The sequence below is a fragment of the Nematostella vectensis genome, chromosome 2 (assembly GCF_932526225.1).
Source record: "Nematostella vectensis chromosome 2, jaNemVect1.1, whole genome shotgun sequence".
Classification (NCBI taxonomy): Eukaryota; Metazoa; Cnidaria; class Anthozoa; order Actiniaria; family Edwardsiidae; genus Nematostella; species Nematostella vectensis.
In genome coordinates, this window is record NC_064035.1 from 2,742,064 (window position 1) to 2,764,294 (window position 22,231).

The 22,231-nt window shown below is 40.1% G+C and overlaps 4 protein-coding genes across 5 annotated transcripts; 3 read left to right on the top strand and 1 right to left on the bottom strand.

Annotated features, from left to right (window-relative positions):
• Window positions 1-114: 114 nt before the first annotated feature.
• On the top strand, window positions 115-2,861 carry LOC5515577 (histone deacetylase complex subunit SAP18). Its single transcript, XM_032385226.2, has 4 exons — window positions 115-320; window positions 1,742-1,791; window positions 2,182-2,238; window positions 2,336-2,861. Exons 1-4 carry the CDS (start codon window positions 192-194, stop codon window positions 2,601-2,603), a joined length of 504 nt encoding a protein of 167 aa, XP_032241117.1. The 5' UTR covers window positions 115-191; the 3' UTR covers window positions 2,604-2,861.
• A 165-nt stretch (window positions 2,862-3,026) lies between these two features.
• LOC5515534 (uncharacterized protein CXorf65 homolog) lies at window positions 3,027-4,326 on the bottom strand. Of its 2 annotated transcripts, none has more exons than XM_001635656.3 (5): window positions 4,219-4,326; window positions 3,965-4,051; window positions 3,700-3,816; window positions 3,524-3,610; window positions 3,027-3,296 (listed from the first exon to the last, which is right to left on the bottom strand). In XM_001635656.3, exons 1-5 carry the CDS (start codon window positions 4,241-4,243, stop codon window positions 3,118-3,120), a joined length of 495 nt encoding a protein of 164 aa, XP_001635706.2. In that variant the 5' UTR covers window positions 4,244-4,326; the 3' UTR covers window positions 3,027-3,117. The 2 variants fall into 2 exon arrangements, with proteins under 2 accessions (XP_001635706.2, XP_032241118.2); XM_032385227.2 differs by having other exon boundaries at window positions 3,943-4,051.
• Window positions 4,327-5,105: 779 nt separating this feature from the next.
• On the top strand, window positions 5,106-11,462 carry LOC5515578 (charged multivesicular body protein 2a). The gene is made up of 9 exons (XM_001635594.3): window positions 5,106-5,319; window positions 5,954-6,041; window positions 6,368-6,472; window positions 6,915-6,965; window positions 7,663-7,734; window positions 7,890-7,972; window positions 8,239-8,293; window positions 8,473-8,576; window positions 10,141-11,462. The coding sequence occupies exons 1-9, from the start codon at window positions 5,234-5,236 to the stop codon at window positions 10,163-10,165; spliced, it is 669 nt and encodes a 222-aa protein (XP_001635644.1). The 5' UTR covers window positions 5,106-5,233; the 3' UTR covers window positions 10,166-11,462.
• A 580-nt stretch (window positions 11,463-12,042) lies between these two features.
• On the top strand, window positions 12,043-20,959 carry LOC5515535 (sodium/glucose cotransporter 5-like). Its single transcript, XM_032385202.2, has 15 exons — window positions 12,043-12,310; window positions 13,958-14,029; window positions 14,338-14,442; window positions 14,552-14,611; window positions 15,938-16,042; window positions 16,397-16,502; window positions 16,876-16,956; window positions 17,506-17,714; window positions 18,030-18,165; window positions 18,564-18,671; window positions 18,870-19,020; window positions 19,301-19,469; window positions 19,742-19,957; window positions 20,249-20,462; window positions 20,661-20,959. Exons 1-15 carry the CDS (start codon window positions 12,218-12,220, stop codon window positions 20,879-20,881), a joined length of 2,046 nt encoding a protein of 681 aa, XP_032241093.2. The 5' UTR covers window positions 12,043-12,217; the 3' UTR covers window positions 20,882-20,959.
• Window positions 20,960-22,231: the final 1,272 nt, after the last annotated feature.

Genomic DNA, 22,231 nt, shown 5'->3' on the forward strand with positions numbered 1-22,231 from the left:
GGTTCCGGCTCCCTGTATACCATGCTCGAAGAACCAGTGTACTTTGCGGGCGCTCCCAATGATTTTTGAGAGCGCCCGCAAAGTACGCTGGATCTTCGAGCATGCCTGTACACGTATTCTGTATGAGGTTTGGTTTACCTGTGTTATATTTTGTGAAGGTAGCATGAACTCGTGTCTTTGTGTAATTCAAGATGGCGGAAAGACGGCGTCGATCTCGTTCCACTTCCAAAGAACGTGAAAGAACATCGAAAAACGCCCGTGAGAGAGAACTACCCAAAGAAACTGCTAAAGATACAAAACCAGGCATCGACAGAGAAAAGGTTCGCATTACACATGTACACACCGGCTACCTCTTTGTAATACAGTAAGGTACTCGTGCCTATTATCGGCCACTTCAGGTTTACGCTAAGATATCTCGCGAACAAAACAAATTCATTCTTCATAATTTGCAACAAAGATTCTTTGACTATCCGACATAAGTATTCTACAAAAACATTTTCAATTTACCGGTTTATTTAGAGAGGAAACAATAATTAGTAGAGAGTGTTTGACTTTCCTATTATCGGCCAGGCATGTTCTATTATCGGCCACTTGCCAATTTCAGAAAAAAAGCACAGAAAACTTGGTTTATTTTAGCTAAAATACCACAGATAATAATCCCTTATAAATGTAGTTTGCAAAAGTGCTTTTCAATTCTAATTTAAGCTTCATTTGGCTCCGTAATAAGCGATTGAAAACTGACATAACGCGCGCGTGTCACACTGCACAGCGAAACTCGCATTCGTTCAAATTTTTTTTAATCATTCGGGTGGCCGATAATAGGTAAAGGTGGCCGATAATAGGACATGTGACCGAGGGCCAAACAATGAAATATCACATGAAACCGAGGCTGAAACAAAGACCAGAAAGCACACTGGGACATCAACAACAGAATGGCAGATTTGCCGAGCGATTTTCATCACGATTGGTAAATGTTGGAGATTTTTACAGCTTCTTTTCGTCCTCGCGTTTTCAACTAAAAGCGAATTTTTCGTGCACTATTTTACGGTGCGTATGAATAAGTTTTCGTGGCTAAGCGAAATAATAAACAACGTAAAAAGCTTTCGAAAACATGTTTCACAGAAGTTTCTCCGAATCGATTGGTCATTTTCGGCTTGTTCTTCATAGTTTACGAAATATTTGACATTATTTTCAGGTGGCCAATAATAGGAAATGGCCGATAATAGGCACAAGTACCTTAAATGTTGGAAAATTCAAGGGTCTTGAGGTCCAAGGGTTTAATCCGCGATTTAAACCGTCAGCGGGTATTTTGTAGTTATTTTGTATATATATTGGTAAATTGGTAAAGGAATACTACTTCTGTCTGAGTCTATCATATTCTTATGTTTTCATTGACATGTTCCAGGCAGTTCCAGGTTTGGTAGACACACAACAGAGAATATGTAACAAATGGTCCTTTAAAATGGAGATGAAGATTTTGTGAAAAATTGATATTTCAAAACCATTTGAGTTTTCTCTCATCTATCACAAGTTTATCCAGTTAGACAAACAGTTATGAATTTTTCTAGATTTTGTCAAGTCAAAAACTGTCTGTTTGTGCACTTGTTTATGCAAGTTTATTTTAACATGCAATGTTCATTGATAAAACTGGAACTGTCAAATTGTAAGGTCTCTAATGATGTAAATGTAGTGCAGCTTGTAGAGAGGAGTTTTCCTCACATTGCTTGACCTTTTGTTGTAGACTTGTCCCCTACTGCTCCGAGTTTTCTGTAATCAAGGACGTCACCATAGGTATGGCTTTTGATATGATATTAGAAAATATTGACATGCAATTTGATTATCTCATGCAAGTGGTTGAGACTGGCTGCTTAGGATTTCTGTAAGAGGGATATATTGATCTAAGGCGGGTTTAATCTATTTTCTATTTTCAACAAGTGCGATAAGCCTGTAGACTAAAAACATCCTTTTCATGTACAGTAAAAGATTTAAAACTCTTTATGACAAGGTCAAAATGTTGCTATAATTAATGGCATCACTGAAACCCTTTGAGGGATCAAATAAGGTTAATTTGTCAAACTCAGAAGGTGGGCTTGCTTTTTCATACCAAGAAAAGAAGAACTTCCTGTTTCTACAATCTGTACAATGTGCATGATAAATGATGATAAATATTTTCATTCCCAGAGTTGATGAGTATTCCAGGAATAGTCTTCCTACCAATGAACTTCAGGTTTACACATGGTAAGAGACCAATGATATTTGAATAAAACTTTTTAACTTTCAGTGGTATTAGGGACTATGTGTTGGAGAAAAAAACTTTTGTGTGTGGATTTTCCAGGAAAGATGCCACATTAAAAGAGCTGATGAGCCTTGTGAAAGAAGTGAACCCTGATGCACGTCGCAAAGGCACAGGGTTCAGCTTTGCTACTGTGTTCCCTGATCAACGCCGTGGGGGCTACATTATGAAAGAGATTGGTGTTACAACAGCAGGGCGGAAAGGGCCAGATGATGGGGTGACCCTAGAGTCCAAGAAGTTCCAGATTGGTGACTATATAGATGTGGCCATTCAAACAGCAAGAATGGAGCGCCGGGCGCGTCCTTACTAGTTCATGGTATCTCACCTTGCAGTGTAGACTTTTCTAGTGATGTCCATAAGGGGCTCAATGTCAGCATGAATTTCTTAACATACTGTGTGTCTATACTGTATGCATTTCTGAATTTTTTTTTATGTTTTTCCACTTTATATGTTTCTATTTATTTTACAACTTTTAAGTTAGCACATAACATCTGGAACCTGATCAATACATGTACAGTAATGCCTACATCACATCATCAGTGTTTTAATAAAAAAATATATTATTTCAGTTTTTTTTTTTAATTTAAACCAAGATTGTATAAATTGAATCAAAAAGGTGTCAAGAGAAACCACTAAACCTGCTCCATCATTTGAAACAACTAAACACTTTGTATCAAAGTGTAAAAACTCCAGTTATCAATTCATTGTTTTCCTCTGTTTGATTGATCATTTCTTTATGTGGGGAATATCCTCTTTTTAATGTTATTTGGTGGTAATAAACACTGAATGCTTGTTTTGGTTTAGTGATTGTGCTATGGAATGTTTCAGTGCAGTCTCTTGCCTTTTCCACCCGCATTCAGTCTGGCATTTGATGGTGCTGCTTTAGTCTGACTACGTGAAGTTTTGCTGCTCTTGATTGGCTGTTTGCTTGGCAAGGATGACGTGACACGGGTTGGAGCAGATTGTGTAACATCAGGATTTATCTTCTTATTGTATACTTTTGCTGTGGGTCATAATGATTCTTTACTTTATCATTCTATTTTTCTTAGGATTGAAGTGTGAGCAGTACAACTATGAACACCAAAATATTCCATGTGACATTTTCTTTTTCTGTGTTGGGCTGGATGCTTTTCATTTTTTGATTTCTCCCCCCTTTTTTTCTAATGGTCCGTCCCTTATTAGCCTGGCATATATCAAATGGGTGGTCCCTGAATACGAGTTATCTCTCACCCATGAAGTCTGGGTTGTTTTCTTGAATCCCTCTAAGAAGAGGCTCGTAGCTCTTGCTTTCCACACCTAGGGCATCCTCAGATTTCTCTGGAAAAACAAGCAAACTGCAACTTATTTACAACTCCCTAGTGATTTCAATCTTACTTTAATTATATCAAACTTGTGAGTCGACTTACTGACTTTCATGAGAATATAGCTGGCTCTACTGGTTAGATATTCCAACGCGTACTGCTGTATTGGCCGATCTGAAAGATTCTTCAGTGTGCCTGTCTCATCTGCCAAGTCTATAACATCTGCAATAAATTATGGCGAATTGTACATAAGGTCGAAAGTATATTATAAAATAATCAGAGAAAAATTCAAAGTAGACAAAAAAAGCCTCTGGCCGGAAAGCAATGCCATAACAAACATGGCCATACCATAATGGCCAGCGAACCTCACCCTCTGTTTGACATTCGCACCGATCTTTAATGCTTTCATATAAGACTCTTGAGCGGCAGTTGATGTTACAAAGCAGTTGACTGTCATCTGTAGTTGTAATAAACAGAAGTTAGTTAAGTAAAAAAGGTATAAGGCGATAGCCTTTTTATAATAATCGATTGATTTTCTGTGACAAACAGTTCAAATAGGATTCCGAAAGGGTGGTCATGAAAAGCAGGTCGCTTTATGAACTTCAACATTAGTCACTTTCTCACCTCCGTAGCGAACAATAATAAACATTGTGTCGAATAAGTAAAAAAAATCCGTTGTTCTGTGAATGAAAGTCGATTCCCCCCCCTTTTTATTTTTTGACGCGCGCTTCTGTCGTCAAAGTTCCCGCGCGTAATCGAAAACACAGGCGGACCAATTAGCAAAACCAAGCATTTTGTTTCGTAGTAGTAGTAGTATTAGTAGTAGTAGTGTGTGATACACTAATACAAAATTTGTTTTTGTTTGTAAAATTTACTGGCTACACAATTCGCTGTCTTCTTTTTTTGCAATTTAGTGACGATATGAATCGACTGACTGATACACCCCACATTTTCCATACGGCGATGATTTGTTATATATAGTATAGTTGATTAAAATATCTAAATAACAAGAAAAGCGGCGACCATTCTATTATAACACGTGCTCCTTCATGGGTATCAAATAGACCTTCCAAACCCCTCTGTGTGCTTGCATTTTTTGTCCAAGGAAAAAAAAAATAATAAAAACGCGGCTTTCGTGTCGATAGAGGTTAATTCCAAAGCTAATGCGCATGTAAACCGAAAAAAGGAAAAAAAATATCAGGCCCGAACCCAGGATTTTTCTTAGGGGGGTGCGAAATCCGAAAAAAGTTCTCTGATAAAAATCTGACCATGCCTTTTTGCAGAATCTCCACCGGATGTTTATTGTCGGATTTGACTACATTGAGAACCGAAAGTGGACCTTTGGCCGTTGTGTGTGTGTGTGTGAGGGGGGGGCGGAGGGGTGCGTTCGCACCCCCTGCACCCCGCCTGGTACGGGCCTGAATATTACGCTTTTAGTGTCTACGTTACGGGGGTTTATTTTCTTGCCATGACGTAACACATCTTTGACGTGAATAAAGTTTGTCTTGTGAGCCTGCGATGACGTGACGTTTGATTCTATTTTGGTTCGCTTCTGTTATTTCTCAGTTGGCTGTTCCGTGGTGTGAGAAATACCTTCAAATACTGTGATTGAAACCTTGGGAAGACAAAACACGTCAAAATGCCGTTAGAATTTTTGTTCGGGAGAAAGAAAACTCCCGAAGAAATGCTAAAACAAAATCAGCGAGCACTGAACCGGGCTATGAGGTAAAGCGACGAGGTAGTTTATTGATATGGCGGCCATTTTGCTTTTAATTTTACGCTTTTTAACTAGCCATCTCTTGTTGTTGAAGACACTTCTAGTGCAAGATTAGGTGTCCTTGATAGATAGATTGTTTGAAAAGATTACAATACAAACTCTAGGTTTTTTTGCTTCAAAAAAGTGCTCTGATGACCTAGCCTATATCGTAAAAGGAAAGAAATTGCAACTTGCATTGCAAGTGTCTAAATATGTCCATGATAGCTGCGGCTCGACATAGCAGTTCAGTCTCTTGTCTATTCCATTCAAGGGGGCTAGTTAGATGTTAGATATCAGAATAAGTCTTAGCACAGTTCCGTTTTTAAGCAGTTACCAAGAACCTCAACTTCTGTCAAGTAAGCCGTGGATTTGAATGACAACTTATTCAGCATCCACAAATTTCTTTATTTGTTATGACTTTTTATGGTTAGGGTGAGCTAATAAATTCTTATATTCAAGCCGTTTCCAGAGTTGCCCTTGGTGGGGGTGACTCATTACCAGGGGGTGAGGGGGTCAGAGTAGCACCCTACTTGACAACTCCAATGTAAGGAGTACCAACGCTAATGTTACTGTTTGAATCTATTAAATTTGTTTTGATTGCAGAGATTTGGATAGAGAGCGCAGTAAAATGGAGCAGCAAGAGAAAAAGATAATAAATGATATAAAGAAGATGGCAAAAATGGGTCAAATGGTGAGACATTTATTAGTGTTGCTGTTGTTGTTTTTTCCTCCCAATAATTAGGCCAGGTCGGTCACTTCAGGCTCAAATTCATAGGTCCATAATGTGATGCATTTATCCTAAGCATTAGCTTTTGCTGAAAGTATAATTTACATTTAATATTGCCTAAATGATACTAGTAACTGTATCTATTAGAATTCCTCAACTCAACATATTATTATTTGATATGTATTTGTTGTGATATGCTGTAAGAATCAACGTTTTATCGTTTGATATGTATTTATTGTGGGATGCTGTAAGAATCAACGTTTTATCCTTTTGATATGTATTTGTTGTAGGATGCTGTAAGAATCATGGCTAAAGATCTTGTGCGAACTAGGCGATATGTTAAAAAGTTCATATTGATGAAAGCCAATATTCAAGCGGTCTCACTCAAAATACAGGTTTGTTGCTAATATGTATGTATTAGATAGACCCATTGTTCACATTTCACAACTCAGTGTACATCATTTTGATTTTCAGTTTGGGAAATTTGCAAAAATCCTTCAAAATTGGGCTAAAAGAGGATCCTTATTTTTAGACCTTTTAGGTCACATCACTGTACACTTGACAGAGTATTAGTAATTTCTACTATGTTGGTCATTTTGTATTATTCCCGCTTTTAAAATATTGAGAAAAAGAGTGGAAATATTTGTCAAATGTGTTGCAGTATATCATGCTCTTTCTCTCTGTTCAGTGGATGAGGTTTATAGTGAATATCCTTCCTTGTAGCCTTTGGTGGACTTGGCAGATAATCTACATTGTTTTTTTAGCATTCGTGTAAGCTTTCTGATAACTTGTTTTGATCAATTTATCTGTGGTCAATCCTATGTTGTTTTCTTACAGACTCTAAGGTCAAACAATGCCATGGCGCAGGCTATGAAAGGTGTCACAAAGGTCTGTTTGAATTATACTTGAATTATATTTATTATACTTTATCACTTTTTATTATTGTTTATATGTTTAGTAGCTTAGTCAATTCGTGAACTAGTGAATATTTTTGGGATCTGGAGTCCCCCTTCTGTCCTCCATTATTTGTATTTTATATGGTATACCTTGTCCTATATCTTGGCTTATATGGCATGTTTCTTTTTTCTGATTATTAAGGGGACGTAGAAACTATTAAGCAATTTATTATCAACCATTTTGTTTGTACAGTGGAACCTGGTTTTTATGATAACCTCGATTTTACGATGGCCTTCCTTTCTCCCGGCAAAAATACAGTGAAATGTATAAGAAATTACCTCGATCTAACGAAATTGGATACAACAATATTCTCAATTTTACGATACAAATCTGTTCTCACAAGCTAATTTTGAGCTCAATACAACAATATTATTGATTCTGTCTATCAACAAAGAGAGAAGAACTCTTTACTTGACAGATCTTGTTAAATACATATTACAGTCTTACACAGACTGCAGTTACAATATTATTATTTTGTAAAAGTTTATTTTTAACCCGACAACATTATTTTCAATGGAATTTCCTTCAAATCATTAAATCCAGGACCCTTTTCCATTTTTTTTCCTCCTGAGGCATATTGTCAAATCCAGGTTCCACTGTGTCACTTATTGTATACTCCGTTATCCAGGCAATGGCCACTATGAACAGACAGCTAAAATTACCAGAGATACAGAAGATCATGATGGAATTTGAAAAACAGGTGAGCACATTCATGGAATGATATATGCATGACATTTATGTTCTAGTTTGAATATTATTTTTACTGATCCATTTACTTTTATATCATCATATAAAGTATCATTTGAATGAACTTTATCAAGCAGTGATTTTTTTGTGTATGATTTTTTAACGTAGTCAGAGATCATGGACATGAAAGAAGAAATGATGAATGATGCTATAGATGATGTCATCGGTGATGAAGAGGATGATGAAGAAAGGTATGACAATTCTTATCATGATGTTGATGCATGTTATAAGTGTTATCAATGATAGTGATTACAATGGTGTTGATTAGTTTGATTATTACAGTAATGATGGTGATTAATGTTATGTTGATTATTATGATGATGATGATGGTGATGATTGTTATATTGATGGTGATTATTGTTATTTATCAATTATGATTGATCATAAGAATGATGGTGTTAATTATTTATTATTTATAATGTATTTATATAACTAAATAAACATTTGTTTACTTTAGTGAAAAGCTCGTTCAGCAAGTATTTGATGAGCTTGGATTGCAGCTCACAGACGAGGTAGTCCAGAAAATGTCATGTTCTTTAGCTATTACTGTACTATAGCAATCTGTATGGCAATTTGTTTTAGATTTAATAAAAATATTGCTGTCATATAGCATGCCTACAATATGAAAAATATACTTATATAACTTATATGAGACAGTACTTTTGTTTTAATTTTTTTGTGTATATTTCAGTTGTCTGGACTTCCAGTTACTGCATCAGGTGTTGGTAAAAAGGAAGCGGCTGCCGCAGCCAAGCAACCAGCTGTCGCAGATGCCGATGCTGACCTCCAAGCCAGGTAAACAAGATTTCTAATGCAATCCATACAGTAGTGACACAAGTTTCTGGCTCCACTGTGTCTCAAAAGGTTTATCTTACTGTACCTGCCTGTATGGGTGTATCTATGTATGCTCATACAGCATGGCGACCATATACAGGGCTTCTGGAATTACATGTGAAAAATAAACTCTTTCAAGTTATTTCCTGCTTTCCTTAGGTACAAAATGGAGTTTGTGCTATAAGAAATAGATAGATTGGGTATAGAAAGTGTTGAAGGAAGACCTTAGATGCCAGAAGCATTTGGCCTTGAATATATCCACTCATGATCGTTGATATTCTGTGTAATTTAGCCCATAATTTAGTAAAGAATCCCGTAAAGTTTTGATTGAAAAAATGTATTGCCCAATCCCATAATTTAGCGTGTAATCATTGATTTTCCAGGTAATTTAGCACATAATTTAGCAAAAAAATCCTGCATAATTTTGAGGGTTTTTTTTCACGTCATTCCAGAAGCCCTACATATATTATTTACTAGAAACAGTCAATAAATCCCCCTATGAATAACATTTTCAGGATATTTGTTGCACTTGTATTATTATAAGTCAGAGCATGCCATTTCGGGGAATTTAGTGATTACAGTAAATGTCCCCACATCGAGGGATGATAAGTTGAAGTCCTGACCATGATACCATGATCACCGAGCAAATAAAATCACAACTACGAGTAATATTAGGTTGGATAAGCAAACAAGGCTCAATGGATCAGGGCATTGCATACGCATTGTTCTTTTTATCCCTCTAGAGACCACCACATTTTCACGAACAATTCTCAAATCAAACATAGTTGATTTGCATAGTTGCTCTTCATATCGACAGTTTAGTTCTTTGACGTCATTAGCACGCATGCGTACAGCAATCAATATCATCCCACATGGATCTAGTCTAAGGTTGTTTAGGTATCACGAGATCAAATACTCTTGTCTTTTCGTGCAGGGTCTATTCCAGGGCTAATCAGGAAGCTGCCTTCTCTTTGTTTCCCTGGTGGAAACTAGAAGACAAGCATCTTGGTTCTAAATTTCTCTCATGCACTGATGTACAGTAGAGGGAAAATTTAAAAAACAAAAGATTCTTTTGTCTTTTTCTAAATTTCCCTCCTTATTAATTCATGAGGGAAATTTAGAAACTAAATCTCCCTCATGCCTAAGGGAAATTTAGAACCATCTATTGCTTTTTGGGAATTTCGCTAGTAATCGTCCCTCAAAAAACAAAAGAATCCGAGGTGATCATGGTATTACCCCTGTTAAAATCTTGGTCATGGCACTAGGTGAAATGTTTACAAGTCCAACAAGGAATATAGAGCAGGAGTACTGATATGCAATGAACTGTTGTATTTCAGTCAAGCATTGTTGCATATGTTGAAAGGTTGGGCCTGTAGTCATACCTACCTGTAGTATCCCAAATCAGGAAAACCTGCTCTTAGAATCTAGGCCAGTCTCATATTCCTGGCAAAATGCAGCAATAAAAATAACTTGTTGAGAGTGTGGCATCACTTAATGACTTTTAATTTGCTTTTGTTTATTGTAGGTTAGAAAATCTGAGAAGAGAATGAAAGAATAGTGGTACTGGTTTCAACCAAAGCAACAACCTTTAGAGGATTTGCTGTGGGTCCCACTGGATTTTTGTGGGTCCCTGTACAGAACGTTATCATTTCAATACATAGCTGCATACAATATACAATTTTGTTCACAAAGTTTAGCTTTTAAATGTTGTACAGTGTTTACCAGCCCATCATCATTTTATATTGTAGATTAGTTTCAGGATAATTTTTATCTATGAGAATGATCAGAAATTCTCTCACCCTCATAGATAAGTTTAATGACCTCCAATATTCCTTTTTATTAAGTGTGTTGGAGGCTTTGGGCCTGATTATGAGAAAGAGTGTTATTTTATCCTTTTCAATTTAGAAAAATAAAAGCATGAGTATCACGCTTTTATTTTTATAAATTGATAAGGAAAAACTAAAACTCTTTCTCGCTTCTGGGTATATACTTAATAGGTGGCGAAAAAGAGGCCTGACACTCAGCCTTAAACGTTTTACTTTAGAATAAAAGTGGGTTTCACACTCATGGGCAAGATTTCTTTGTGTTTGCCTGTGTTGGCTTGGTACTGCTACCAAGTTTGGAATGTTTGGAATGACTATTCTGAGTCAAACAAACGGCTGTGCTTTTTTCTGCCTGTTTAACTTTCTTGAAAAAAAAAAAGACTTCAGGAAATAATTTTAAAGGCTCTCAATAAAATGGATCAAGTACCTAGGGTATCGGCTGCCTATAACCAACTAAAATGATCATTACGCTAGACAGTCAATAAGACTCAATCTAATGATTACTGTTATTTCAGAGCAGGGGCGTAGCCAGGGGGTGGCCCAGGGGGCCGGGCCCCCCCTTCTAGCAGCCAAAAATGTATGAGACATCTAAAATACAAGAGAAAATGCATTGAAAGAGCCTTTTGGGCCCCCTCCTGCTAAAAATCCTGGCTACGCCGCTGCAGAGGCGCTGGTACCATAAAATTAAGACAAAGTGAGTCAGGGTTCTCGGCTCCCGGTCTCGAGTCTCGGCCTCTGACTATCGACATTCGGGCACCACCCCAGACTCATAAATAATTGGATATCGGATAGACGATAAAGAAAAAGGAAATATAAGAGGGTCTGGATATATGGTTGATACTTTATTTATTATTGTATGCAAAACATAAGACACGTCTTTTTTTCTACCCAAACAGAAGGGTGGGCATCCACTCAATCCCCTTCCTTCAAAATGCCGAAGTATTTTTTTCTTCTGATATCAATTTTTTACTACTAATATTACAACTTGGAGTAGCTTTTTTTTAATAAATTTTAAGCCGTTCAATATTTGTTCCTTTTTTGTCCGAGTGTTTTCTTATTTTGTAGCTGTTATCTTTCTGTTGCTGGCTGTTGTTGTTTGTTGTTGCTGCTAGCTTCTGAAAAGCTGGATACACTCTTATTATTTTTGTAATTCTCTTCCTGATAATTCATTGGTTGGGTATCATATTTTTATAAACATTTTCAGCCTTAAAATGCTACATCAACAAGAATAGCCCAGCGTTCTTATAAAATTGTCGAAAATCTAATGCCATTTTACAGCTTTAGCACTTCATTACTTAAAGCCGCATTATCACCAGTTTACCTCCGGAGGTCCAACAGAAACCTCAACCGTTGAAAGACAAAAGAATATATTAAAATCCGAGATATTAAACGCGAGCCATCCGCTCTAAATTATCAATAACATCCTGAAACAAACTTCCAATAAACACACCGCTTTCAATATTTTTAGATATTTTTCCGTTTAAAATCATCGGATATCGTTACGTAATCGACCGGAAGTAAACTGGTGACAATGCGGCTTTAAGACCCTGAGATATGTTGAACAATTCCGTGTTCTATGCGAGTCCAGTCCTGTCAAGGAGTTGACCTTTGACACCATGCTGTAAACAGTCCAAGCACTGTTTAACATTCCTCCATTGCATCGCGACATTCGCGCATATCAGCTTATCCACGGGGCTCAAAGCCTGGCACTGCCCCCAGAAGTGTCTCTTTTGCACGAACAAGTGTTCGTAATTCACAGTGGAGTGGACTCGGTGAACGATGGAGACGGCGGAACAAGCGCCTGGTTTGGAAGGCTTGGATGTAGTGTTTATAATGCTTTATTTTATCGTGGTTATGGCTATCTGCATATACGTAAGTATTGTAGTTTACATTATCGTGGTTATGCTTATTTGTACACATGGTGTGAACTTCCTAATCCGTTTATTTGGACCCCCGGGGTATTCTGCAGTTGCTCCGGACCCCCAATTCGTTCTTCTCTATCGATTTCTCACTGAGCTTGATTGTGGCCGTTAGCACAGGGCTCCCAAACTTTCGATAATTGGAGCCTCCTCCAAGCAGCCCAAGGAAATCTAAAATAGTTCTGCTTAAGGAGGGTAAAGGAAATAAGGGCATACTCTTCTAGTGTACTCGTTATGGAGGTTTTAACTCGAGTAATACCTGTGAGCTTGCAGCGCTGTGGTTCAGAAAGGGTTGGTGGCGCCTTAAAATAAGAAGTAAATATATATTACAACCGGGATGCTGGGGTCACTTTTACTTGTTCTGGAGATCACCCCCGTACTGTTTCTCGTGGCTTTATTATTATGAACTAGAATGGTGCTAGTAGGGGAGCCAAATAGGTGTAACGTGGTGCCTTGAAAAACGCATAACCCATGGGAGACTCTGCACAGGAATACCGCTACGGCCCTAATCGCGCTCTCATTGGTTGATACCACTACGGTCCCATGCGCGCTCTCATTGGTTGATACCACTACGGTCCCATGCGCGCTCTTATTGGTTGATACTGCTACGGTCCTACGCGCGCTCTCATTGGTTGATAGCGCTACGGTCCTACGCGCGCTCTCATTGGTTGATAATGCTACGGTCCTACGCGCGCTCTATTTGGTTGATAGCGCTACGTTCCTACGCGCGCTCCCATTGGTTGATTAGAGGCCCGTACCCGTACATCCCCGGGCTCATAGAAACGACCGAGAATTCGAGTCTCTCGAATCATTATCTCGAAGATCTCGAAAAACAAGTTTATCAGTCGGCTTCCGCAGGAGGGTGTTACCGCTCTTGACCTCTGCCACGTTAAATATTTAAGATAAACTGGTGATTATCAATATTCCGAGCCCAAGGTTTTACATGTTTTGTCGCGGTTTGTTGCGTGTCTGTGTATTTCGTTTTTGTGTATGTAGTTTTTGGCACATTATTCATGTACTTTTTTTTTTGGAATTCTCTCCTCCTGAATTCAAATGGTCTATCGCTTAGCCTACAAATGTCGGGTCGCAGGTCTAGGATCGGGGAATAAATGTTCAGGCGCGTACACAGGGAAGTGCGCAGGTTGCAGGGCGCACATTGTGACAAAAAGTGGGTCATTTCTTATTAAGAAATCTTTAAATACTTTTTCCTTAAATTTTCTTTTTCTTTTTTTTTAAATGCTTTTTCCATATGATACCTATGACTACGCAACCCCCCCCCCCCCCCTCCCAGCCAATCCAGAGTACGCACCTGGATGTTTATAGGAGATTTACTTATTGAATTATTGAACTATGCACTGTATCTTTCTTTTTGCTATCTACTGTGCTCATGAGGAAAATAGCGTCCTGTCCTTAGCAGATCCAAGGATGACTGAGGCTTACTTTAGTGATAGAGAAGTCCTTGCTAATTGGTAGCTTCGGCAGAGTACGCTCCGAACAACTCACTATTTTTTTTTTAGCTTATGATTATATTGTATTGTTCTTCTTTTGGTCTTCATTTTTTGCCTAAAGATTGCCAGACGTATTTATTATTCTATTCTAGGCGATGACCAAGACCAATCGCGCCACGGTCAGCGGTTATTTCCTGGCAGGGAGACTTATGACATGGCTACCGGTTAGTGAGGCAAAGAGGGCCCAACTTTTCTGTTTGAAAATTGGATGAAACCTGGTGCTTCCGTTTACCTCGCTAGCTGAGCTTCTTCCTGTTTTGTTATTGTTTGTTAACGAACGGGACCGCGAAAGAAAGACTCGAGACACGGATAAGTGAACTGATACTGAACAGGAAAAAGCTCTGCTAGCATGGTAGCTTTCGTTCGTTTGGTTTCCATACCATGGCCCTACCAAAAGTGTACTTTGAGCTCTGCGTTCTACGTTTTCCGTAGTCTAGCCCATCATTGCTTATGTCTTGCTTTCTCGATATAGGTAGGCGCATCTGTATTCGCAAGTAACATCGGAAGCGAACATCTTATTGGTTTAGCTGGCTCTGGGGCGGCTGCTGGCTTCGGTGTCGGTTCATTTGAGATCAATGTAAGTCCATCAGTGCCTACTAAAGATGGGGAGGGAGTAACAATGAACTTATTTATCCTGTGTTGCTAGGCAATGATCGCCTGAGACTTGTTGCTATGTGTGTTGCTAGGCGATGATCATGATTCAGATGCTTGGTTGGCTGTTCGCTCCAGTGTACATCGCAGCCGGGGTAAGTCTTGAAAGGCCAAACGCAGAGATCCTCTTAAACAAGATGATGCTCTCAATGAAGCCTTAGAGTACACATTTTACGTAGGCCTAGAGCAGACGTTTCTCTAAGGCCTGGAGCAGACGTTTGTCTGGAGCCTGGCGCAGACATTTCTCTGAGGCCTGGAGCAGACATTTCTCTGGGGCCTGGCGCAGACGTTTCTCTAAGGCCTGGAGCAGACGTTTCTCTGAGGCCTGGAGCAGACGTTTCTCTGAGGCCTGGAGCAGACGTTTCTCTGAGGCCTAGAGCAGACGTTTCTCTGGGGCCTGGCGCAGACATTTCTCTAAGGCCTGGAGCAGACGTTTCTCTAAGGCCTGGCGCAGACATTTCTCTAAGGCCTGGCGCAGACATTTCTCTGAGGCCTGGAGAGACGTTTCTCCTGAGGCCTGGAGCAGACGTTTCTTCTGAGGCCTAGAGCAGACGTTTCTCTGGGGCCTGGCGCAGACGTTTCTCTAAGGCCTGGAGCAGACGTTTCTCTAAGGCCTAGAGCAGACATTTCTCTAAGGCCTGGAGCAGACGTTTCTCTGAGGCATTGAGCAGACGTTTCTCTAAGGCCTGGAGCAGACGTTTCTCTGAGGCCTGGAGCAGACGTTTCTCTGAGGCCTGGAGCAGACGTTTCTCTGAGGCCTGGAGCAGACGTTTCTCTAAGGCCTGGAGCAGACGTTTCTCTAAGGCCTGGAGAGACGTTTCTTTGAGGCATGGAGCAGACGTTTCTCTGAGGCATGGAGCAGACGTTTCTCTGAGGCCTGGAGCAGACGTTTCTCTAAGGCCTGGAGCAGACGTTTCTCTGAGGCCTGGAGCAGACGTTTCTCTGAGGCCTGGAGCAGACGTTTCTCTGAGGCCTGGAGCAGACGTTTCTCTGAGGCCTGGAGCAGACGTTTCTCTGAGGCATGGAGCAGACGTTTCTCTGGGGCCTGGAGCAGACGTTTCTCTGAGGCCTGGAGCAGACGTTTCTCTGAGGCCTGGAGCAGACGTTTCTTTGAGGCATGGAGCAGACGTTTCTTTGAGGCATGGAGCAGACGTTTCTTTGAGGCATGGAGCAGACGTTTCTTTGAGGCATGGAGCAGACGTTTCTTTGAGGCATGGAGCAGACATTTCTATGAGGCCTGGAGCAGACGTTTCTCTAAGGCCTGGAGCAGACGTTTCTCTAAGGCCTGGAGCAGACGTTTCTTTGAGGCCTGGAGCAGACGTTTCTCTAAGGCCTGGAGCAGACGTTTCTTTGAGGCATGGAGCAGACGTTTCTCTGAGGCATGGAGCAGACGTTCTTTGTTTTTTTTCCTTGCTACATAGGTCTGCACCCTGCCAGAGTATATCCACCGTAGATTTGGTGGACAGAGAATCCGTGTCTGGCTCTCAGTACTTTCTTTGCTGCTGTACATCTTTACTAAGATATCGGTAAGTGTCGATCATTTCTTTTTATGTGTCATAGGCTCATACCTCCTGTCATATCTCAATGGGTACTACTGAGACGACAAGACACCAGATCTTTTATTTTAAAACAAATGCGTTTTTTTTTTAGAAAATCGATACAGGCGTCATTACAACCCCTTAAAGCAAACGTGCCTCCGGTTGAATAGCAGAAATGTCGACACGATTCATTGAGAGGAACAGGAAATTATTATTTATTTCTAACTTTGGCGATTATTCGTATAAAGATGCACCATTCTTTGTTGGTTAAGCTTCCTCGGGCCTCATACGTCCACCTCCTAGCTACATGCCTGAACAGTTCTGCCTTTCGGCTTCTTGCAGGTAAATCTGTACTCTGGAGCTCTGTTTATCAACTTGGCTTTAGGATGGAATCTGTACGCTGCCATCATCCTTCTACTTGGCTTAGCCTGTCTCTGTACCATCACAGGTGAGACTGGATCCCTCGAAGGCAAGTGGTGGATGCTAAGGCTGGTGCCTATATGAAAATAGGTGGTTGTAGAGTTTAGGGGACAATGAGATAATGATGCTTCAATGCAGTGTTGTACCAGTTTGTTTTGATTTAAACCTCGGAAATGCAATATTTTTCTTCAGTCCCAGACTCAAAATCAAAACCTCCTCCGTGGGATGTTTCTAATAAATATAATCCTTGCCTTGAGGCCCACTCTCACTGTAAGGCAAACTCCGGTGCATATGTATATCTGTAAACAATGACGTTTGTTATGTGGGTCCCTGTGACCATCGACTTTTTTTTATCATGTGTTCAATGTGTTAACGGATGACGTTTGTCATGTTGTTTGCAGGTGGCCTAGCTGCTGTTATTTACACTGACACTCTGTGCACATTCCTGATGACCTTAGGTTCACTCACCGTTATGTCACTTGGTAAAAGCTATGATAGCAGCCTCGTATCTTTCTACAACCCCACTTATTACACCATAACCATCACCTCGTCTCGCACCACCTCTCGTCACCACTATCGCACACCCACTTGACCACAATGCAACCGAGTCAAACACATCATTACCCCCAGCCAAGCATACCTTACTACGCTAAAACATTCACATTTACAGCGTAACACAAAAACCAATACTTTACCCAAGCACACTCTACTACGCTACAAACCTTCACCTTTAAGCGTTAAACACATCGTTATTACCCCTACCAAGCACACCTTACTACGCTACAAGTATTCGCCTTACAGCGTAGAACACATCACTGCATCGACCTTCAACCAGCAATCGTCATCCGACCTTGCCCTAGACTCCCCTAATCTGATCTCGCTCTGTCTACACCGAGCTAATACCGAAAGGATGTGCCGTTATTCTCTCACTCTTTTCTAACCACGCCCTATATAGGAGGGCGTAAGATATCGTAGAAGGTTCACCAAGGTTATCGCACTACTCCTTACAACAATGAATTATTTTCTCCCAGGGTTTGCTGAGGTCGGCGGTTATGAGGGACTGAAATCTAAGTACATGGTAGCCGTGTCTAACCATACACTTCACTCCAATACCTCGTGCGGCTGGCCCCGACAGGACTCGTTCAAGTTGCTACGTGATCCTGTCTACTCGGATATTCCCTGGCCGGGATTTATCATCGGCGAGACAATTGTCTCCATCTGGTACTGGTGTGCTGACCAGGTAGACTAGTATATACTCGCCACTTCTCCCTGGCCAGTTGTTGAATAACTATTTCATATCTGTTTAATAAAGTTTTATTATCTGTTTAATGATTGTTGAATAACGTCTGCTCAATAACTGTTCAATATCTATTCAATAACGGTTTAATTTCTTTTAAATAGCCGTTCAAAATACGTTCAATAACTTGTAAACGTGTACTTAATAACATGTTCAACATCTATAAAATAACAGTGCTATACATTTTAAATATCTGTTCGATAGCGGTTCAATATCCTTTTTTGTAACTATCCAATATCTGTTCAATATCTTTTTCAGGTAATTGTGCAGCGAACTCTGTCATCCAAGAGCCTGTCTCACGCCCAGGGAGCTTGTCTGTTCGCGGGATGGATCAAAGTATTGCCACTCTTTACCATGTTGATACCGGGAATGATTAGTAGAGTTTTATCTCCAGGTCAGAAATAAGCTCTACTAAATGCGCTTATACATGTAAAAACGATAACGAAGGGATGAGGGGAAAGAGGTGAGGGTGGTGAGTTATTTTGTGTGCTTTGGGTGAGCATTATGGGAATGGTGGGAAGAGGGATAAAGATGTTGATAATGATGATGGATATGATGATGATCATGGTGATGATAATCATAGTAATTTTTGTGGTGGTGGTGATGATGATGATGATGATGGTGATGATGGTGGTGATGATGATGGCGATGATGACGATGGGTATGGAAATGATCATGGTGATGGTAGTTGCGATGATGATGATGATGATGATAGATCATAGTGGTGACTTTGATGATGATGAGGATCGTGATAATGACGATTGAAATTTCCTACTATAATCAACTTCGCAGAGCGCGTTGCATGCAGTACTCCAGAGCAATGCATGGCGGTATGTGGAAGTGAGGTTGGCTGCTCAAACATTGCTTTCCCTGAACTCGTCCTAAAAATCATGCCATCAGGTTTGTACGTGTATGTGTGATCAGGTTCAAGTCTAAGTATATATAAATTTCTTACTCGAAAGGGGGGCCAGGGCAGTTCCTCATCCCAGTTTTGTACAACTTTTTCTTCTACCTTTTGTTAAGTCTTTCTTATCTCGCCCCCCCCCCCCCCCATCCCCTCTTAATACTGTTTGGCTGTACTACTCTATGTTTCATGAGGTCTTCGTGGTCTGATGATGGCTGTGATGATGGCCGCCTTGATGAGTGACTTGACGTCCATCTTTAACAGCGCCAGCACTCTCTTCACTATCGACGTGTATGGACGCTTCAGGTCCAAGGCGTCCGTCAGAGAGCTCATGATTGTGGGACGGTAAGCCCCACTACCCAAGAAGTCACAGAAAAAAGAACTCTCTTTATAAGCGAAAAACACCACCATTATCATAGTTATCATCACCATCATCTAGTCGTCACAATCATGATCAACATCGTCATGTGTTTCACCAACATCTTTATCATCACCAGCATCGTTTGCGATACTATGCATCCTACATAAAGCAGTAAACAAATGCGAAAACCGTCTCTTTTGTGAATACCATACAAAACACGTCTTTCTTTTCCCACGTTCTTGTTGTTGTTCAATATATTGCCAGGGTAATGGTCGCTGTGATGACCGGTGTGGGTATCCTGTGGATTCCCGTAATTCAGAATGTGCAGGGGGGCCAGCTGTTCGTGTACATTCAGGCGGTGACGGCCTATCTCAGCCCACCAATTGCCAGCATCTATGTGCTCGCACTTTTCTGGAAGCGAACCACTGAAATGGTATGTAGCAGTGAAGACAATTATTAGTTATGGTATGATTTACAGCCGAAGTAATGGTTTCGCTCCCGCCCAGGATGAAAAATAGAATTTTGATGCCGGTTCAGTGAGTGCTTGAAATTCGCCTGCCTGTTAGGCTGCTGTTGTTATTTACTGAGGGATGCAATCAGTCAATGAGTACTCATGTTGCACTGGCGCGATTTCAACGATTCATACATGTGCCAAGTCGTACAAATTGCCAGTTCATTTGATGATTCCCTTACCTTTCTGCTCAGGGTGCATTCTGGGGGATGATGATTGGCTTTGTGGTTGGCGCATTGCGTATGATCCTGGACTTTAGGTACCAGTCCCCAAGGTGCGGTGATGCGGATGAGCGGCCGGCCATAACTGCCAACGTCCACTACATGTACTTTGCTATCGTAGCCTTCGCCATCAGTACGGTTGCCATAGTGATAATCAGCTTGTTTACAAAACCCCATCCTGGCGCTAACGTGAGTGAAAAGTGTTCGAAACAGCGTCGACTTTTTGATGTTCAATGGTCACGCAGAATTCTATTCGTTTATACTAAAAACAAAAGTCAATGTGTTGATTTTTTAGCCAAAAAATGATTTGTTTAATAACGTATTTATTAGTTGATATAAACTCGGCCGCTTTTTAACCGACTGTCATTGGACCAAAGTGACGATCAGTGATAGCCCCATGAGCCGATTAGTTACGATGTCCGATAACTTACCGTCGGCCTGGCATTGTCAAGTGATTAGGTGGTTTCATTTTATTCCCAGACCGCCCGCCTGACTTGGTGGACTCGGCACGACGCCTCTGCATCAAGCGATCACCCCGAAGAGGAGAGAGACGACGAAATAGCCATGGAGCACGTGACCTTGTCACGTGGTAAACAAGCGTCATGTGACTCAATGACAGGATCACGTGACTTAGACAATGCTTCGTGCCCTGAAGGTACCTCTGAAGGTACCGCTGCAACCTCAGAATATAAAGGTTGGTCACGTGTTTGATGAATCCGCTGACCGCTTGTTGTAATACATGCAGTATATAAATAAACGTCCCAAACTCACAATGCTCATAACAGCATTACAGATTTTAATACTTTTACATGTATTTTAATGCATAAACGCGAGTTTCTTATGCTCTTTTTCAAGCGTAAAAGAGAACCCATATTTGTCAATTTCTCCACAGGATCAAAACAATCGCGTCTCAGGCGGTTCGTTAGCTGGGTTTGTGGCTACGAGCAAGTTGTGAGCCTGGATACTGCCAGACGGACAGCGGTCGAGCACCAGCAGAGGATGCGCTTGATAACATCCCTCGAACAAGATCCTCGCGCCAAAATCTTCCTCAACGCAAACCTTGTTGTTATCAGTATTGCATGTATCTCAATTTTCATCTATTTTTCTGTATAGTATAGATAAAACCTCTAGTTACTGTTGTATCACCCATAAATGTAATAACACCCATAAATGTAATATCACCCATAAATGTAATAACACCCATAAATGTAATAACAACCATAAATGTTATAACACCCATAAATGTTATAACACCCATAAATGTAATAACAACCATAAATGTTATAACAACCATAAATGTAATAACACCCATAAATGTAATAACACCCATAAATGTTATAACACCCATAAATGTTATAACACCCATAAATGTTAGAACACCCATAAATGTAATAACAACCATAAATGTTATAACACCCATAAATGTTATAACACCCATAAATGTAATAACACCCATAAATGTTATAACACCCATAAATGTAATAACACCCATAAATGTTATAACAACCATAAATGTTATAACAACCATAAATGTAATAACACCCATAAATGTAATAACACCCATAAATGTTATAACAACCATAAATGTAATAACACCCATAAATGTAAGAACACGTCACCCATAAATGTAATAACACGTCACCCATAAATGTAATAAAACCAATAAATGTAATAAAACGTCACCCATAAATGTAATAACACGTCACCCATGAATGTTATAACAACCATAAATGACGTCATCGATGACGTCACTAAGAACGGCAATACTAATATCTTATCATAGAAACATTATAAGGCGGTCCAACTTGGCAGATCTCATGTAGGTGTCAAGGGGGGTGCAACGATATGTCAACTGAGCATGACGTCATCGATGACGTCAATAAAAACGGCAATACTTTTATCTCATCATAGAAACGTAATAAGGCTGTCTAACTTGGCAGATGTCATGTAGGTGTCAAGGGGGTGCAATGATATGTCAACTGAGCATGACGTCATTAATGATGTCACTAAAAACGGCAGTAATTTTGTCTCATCATAGAAACATAAGGCGGTCTAACTTGGCAGATGTCATGTAGGTGTCAAAGGTGAAAAGGACCGGAAACCGAATACCGAACACCTGGAGGAAAACCCAAGAGCCCAAAACAAAGAAAACCTTATAAACGGAAATAATAAAAAATATATATGTTAATTATATATAACAAATAATGTCGTAGAGTCCCGAACCGACATTTAAGAACAATGAGTGAAAAGTTTATCTTTCAAATTATCGCATGCGGGTGGCCCTATTCGCCCGTAATGTATTTTATAATAAAGCACAATTAGCTAATCGGTTGATACTTCCGGCTTTATTGTCGGTAACAATACAGGATCTATCAGCTAATTAAAACAGCATTGTTCTCCCGATACTAAATAGAAAACAAAATTGACAGTTTGACAGTTTACCAGAGAAACCACATTTTCTAG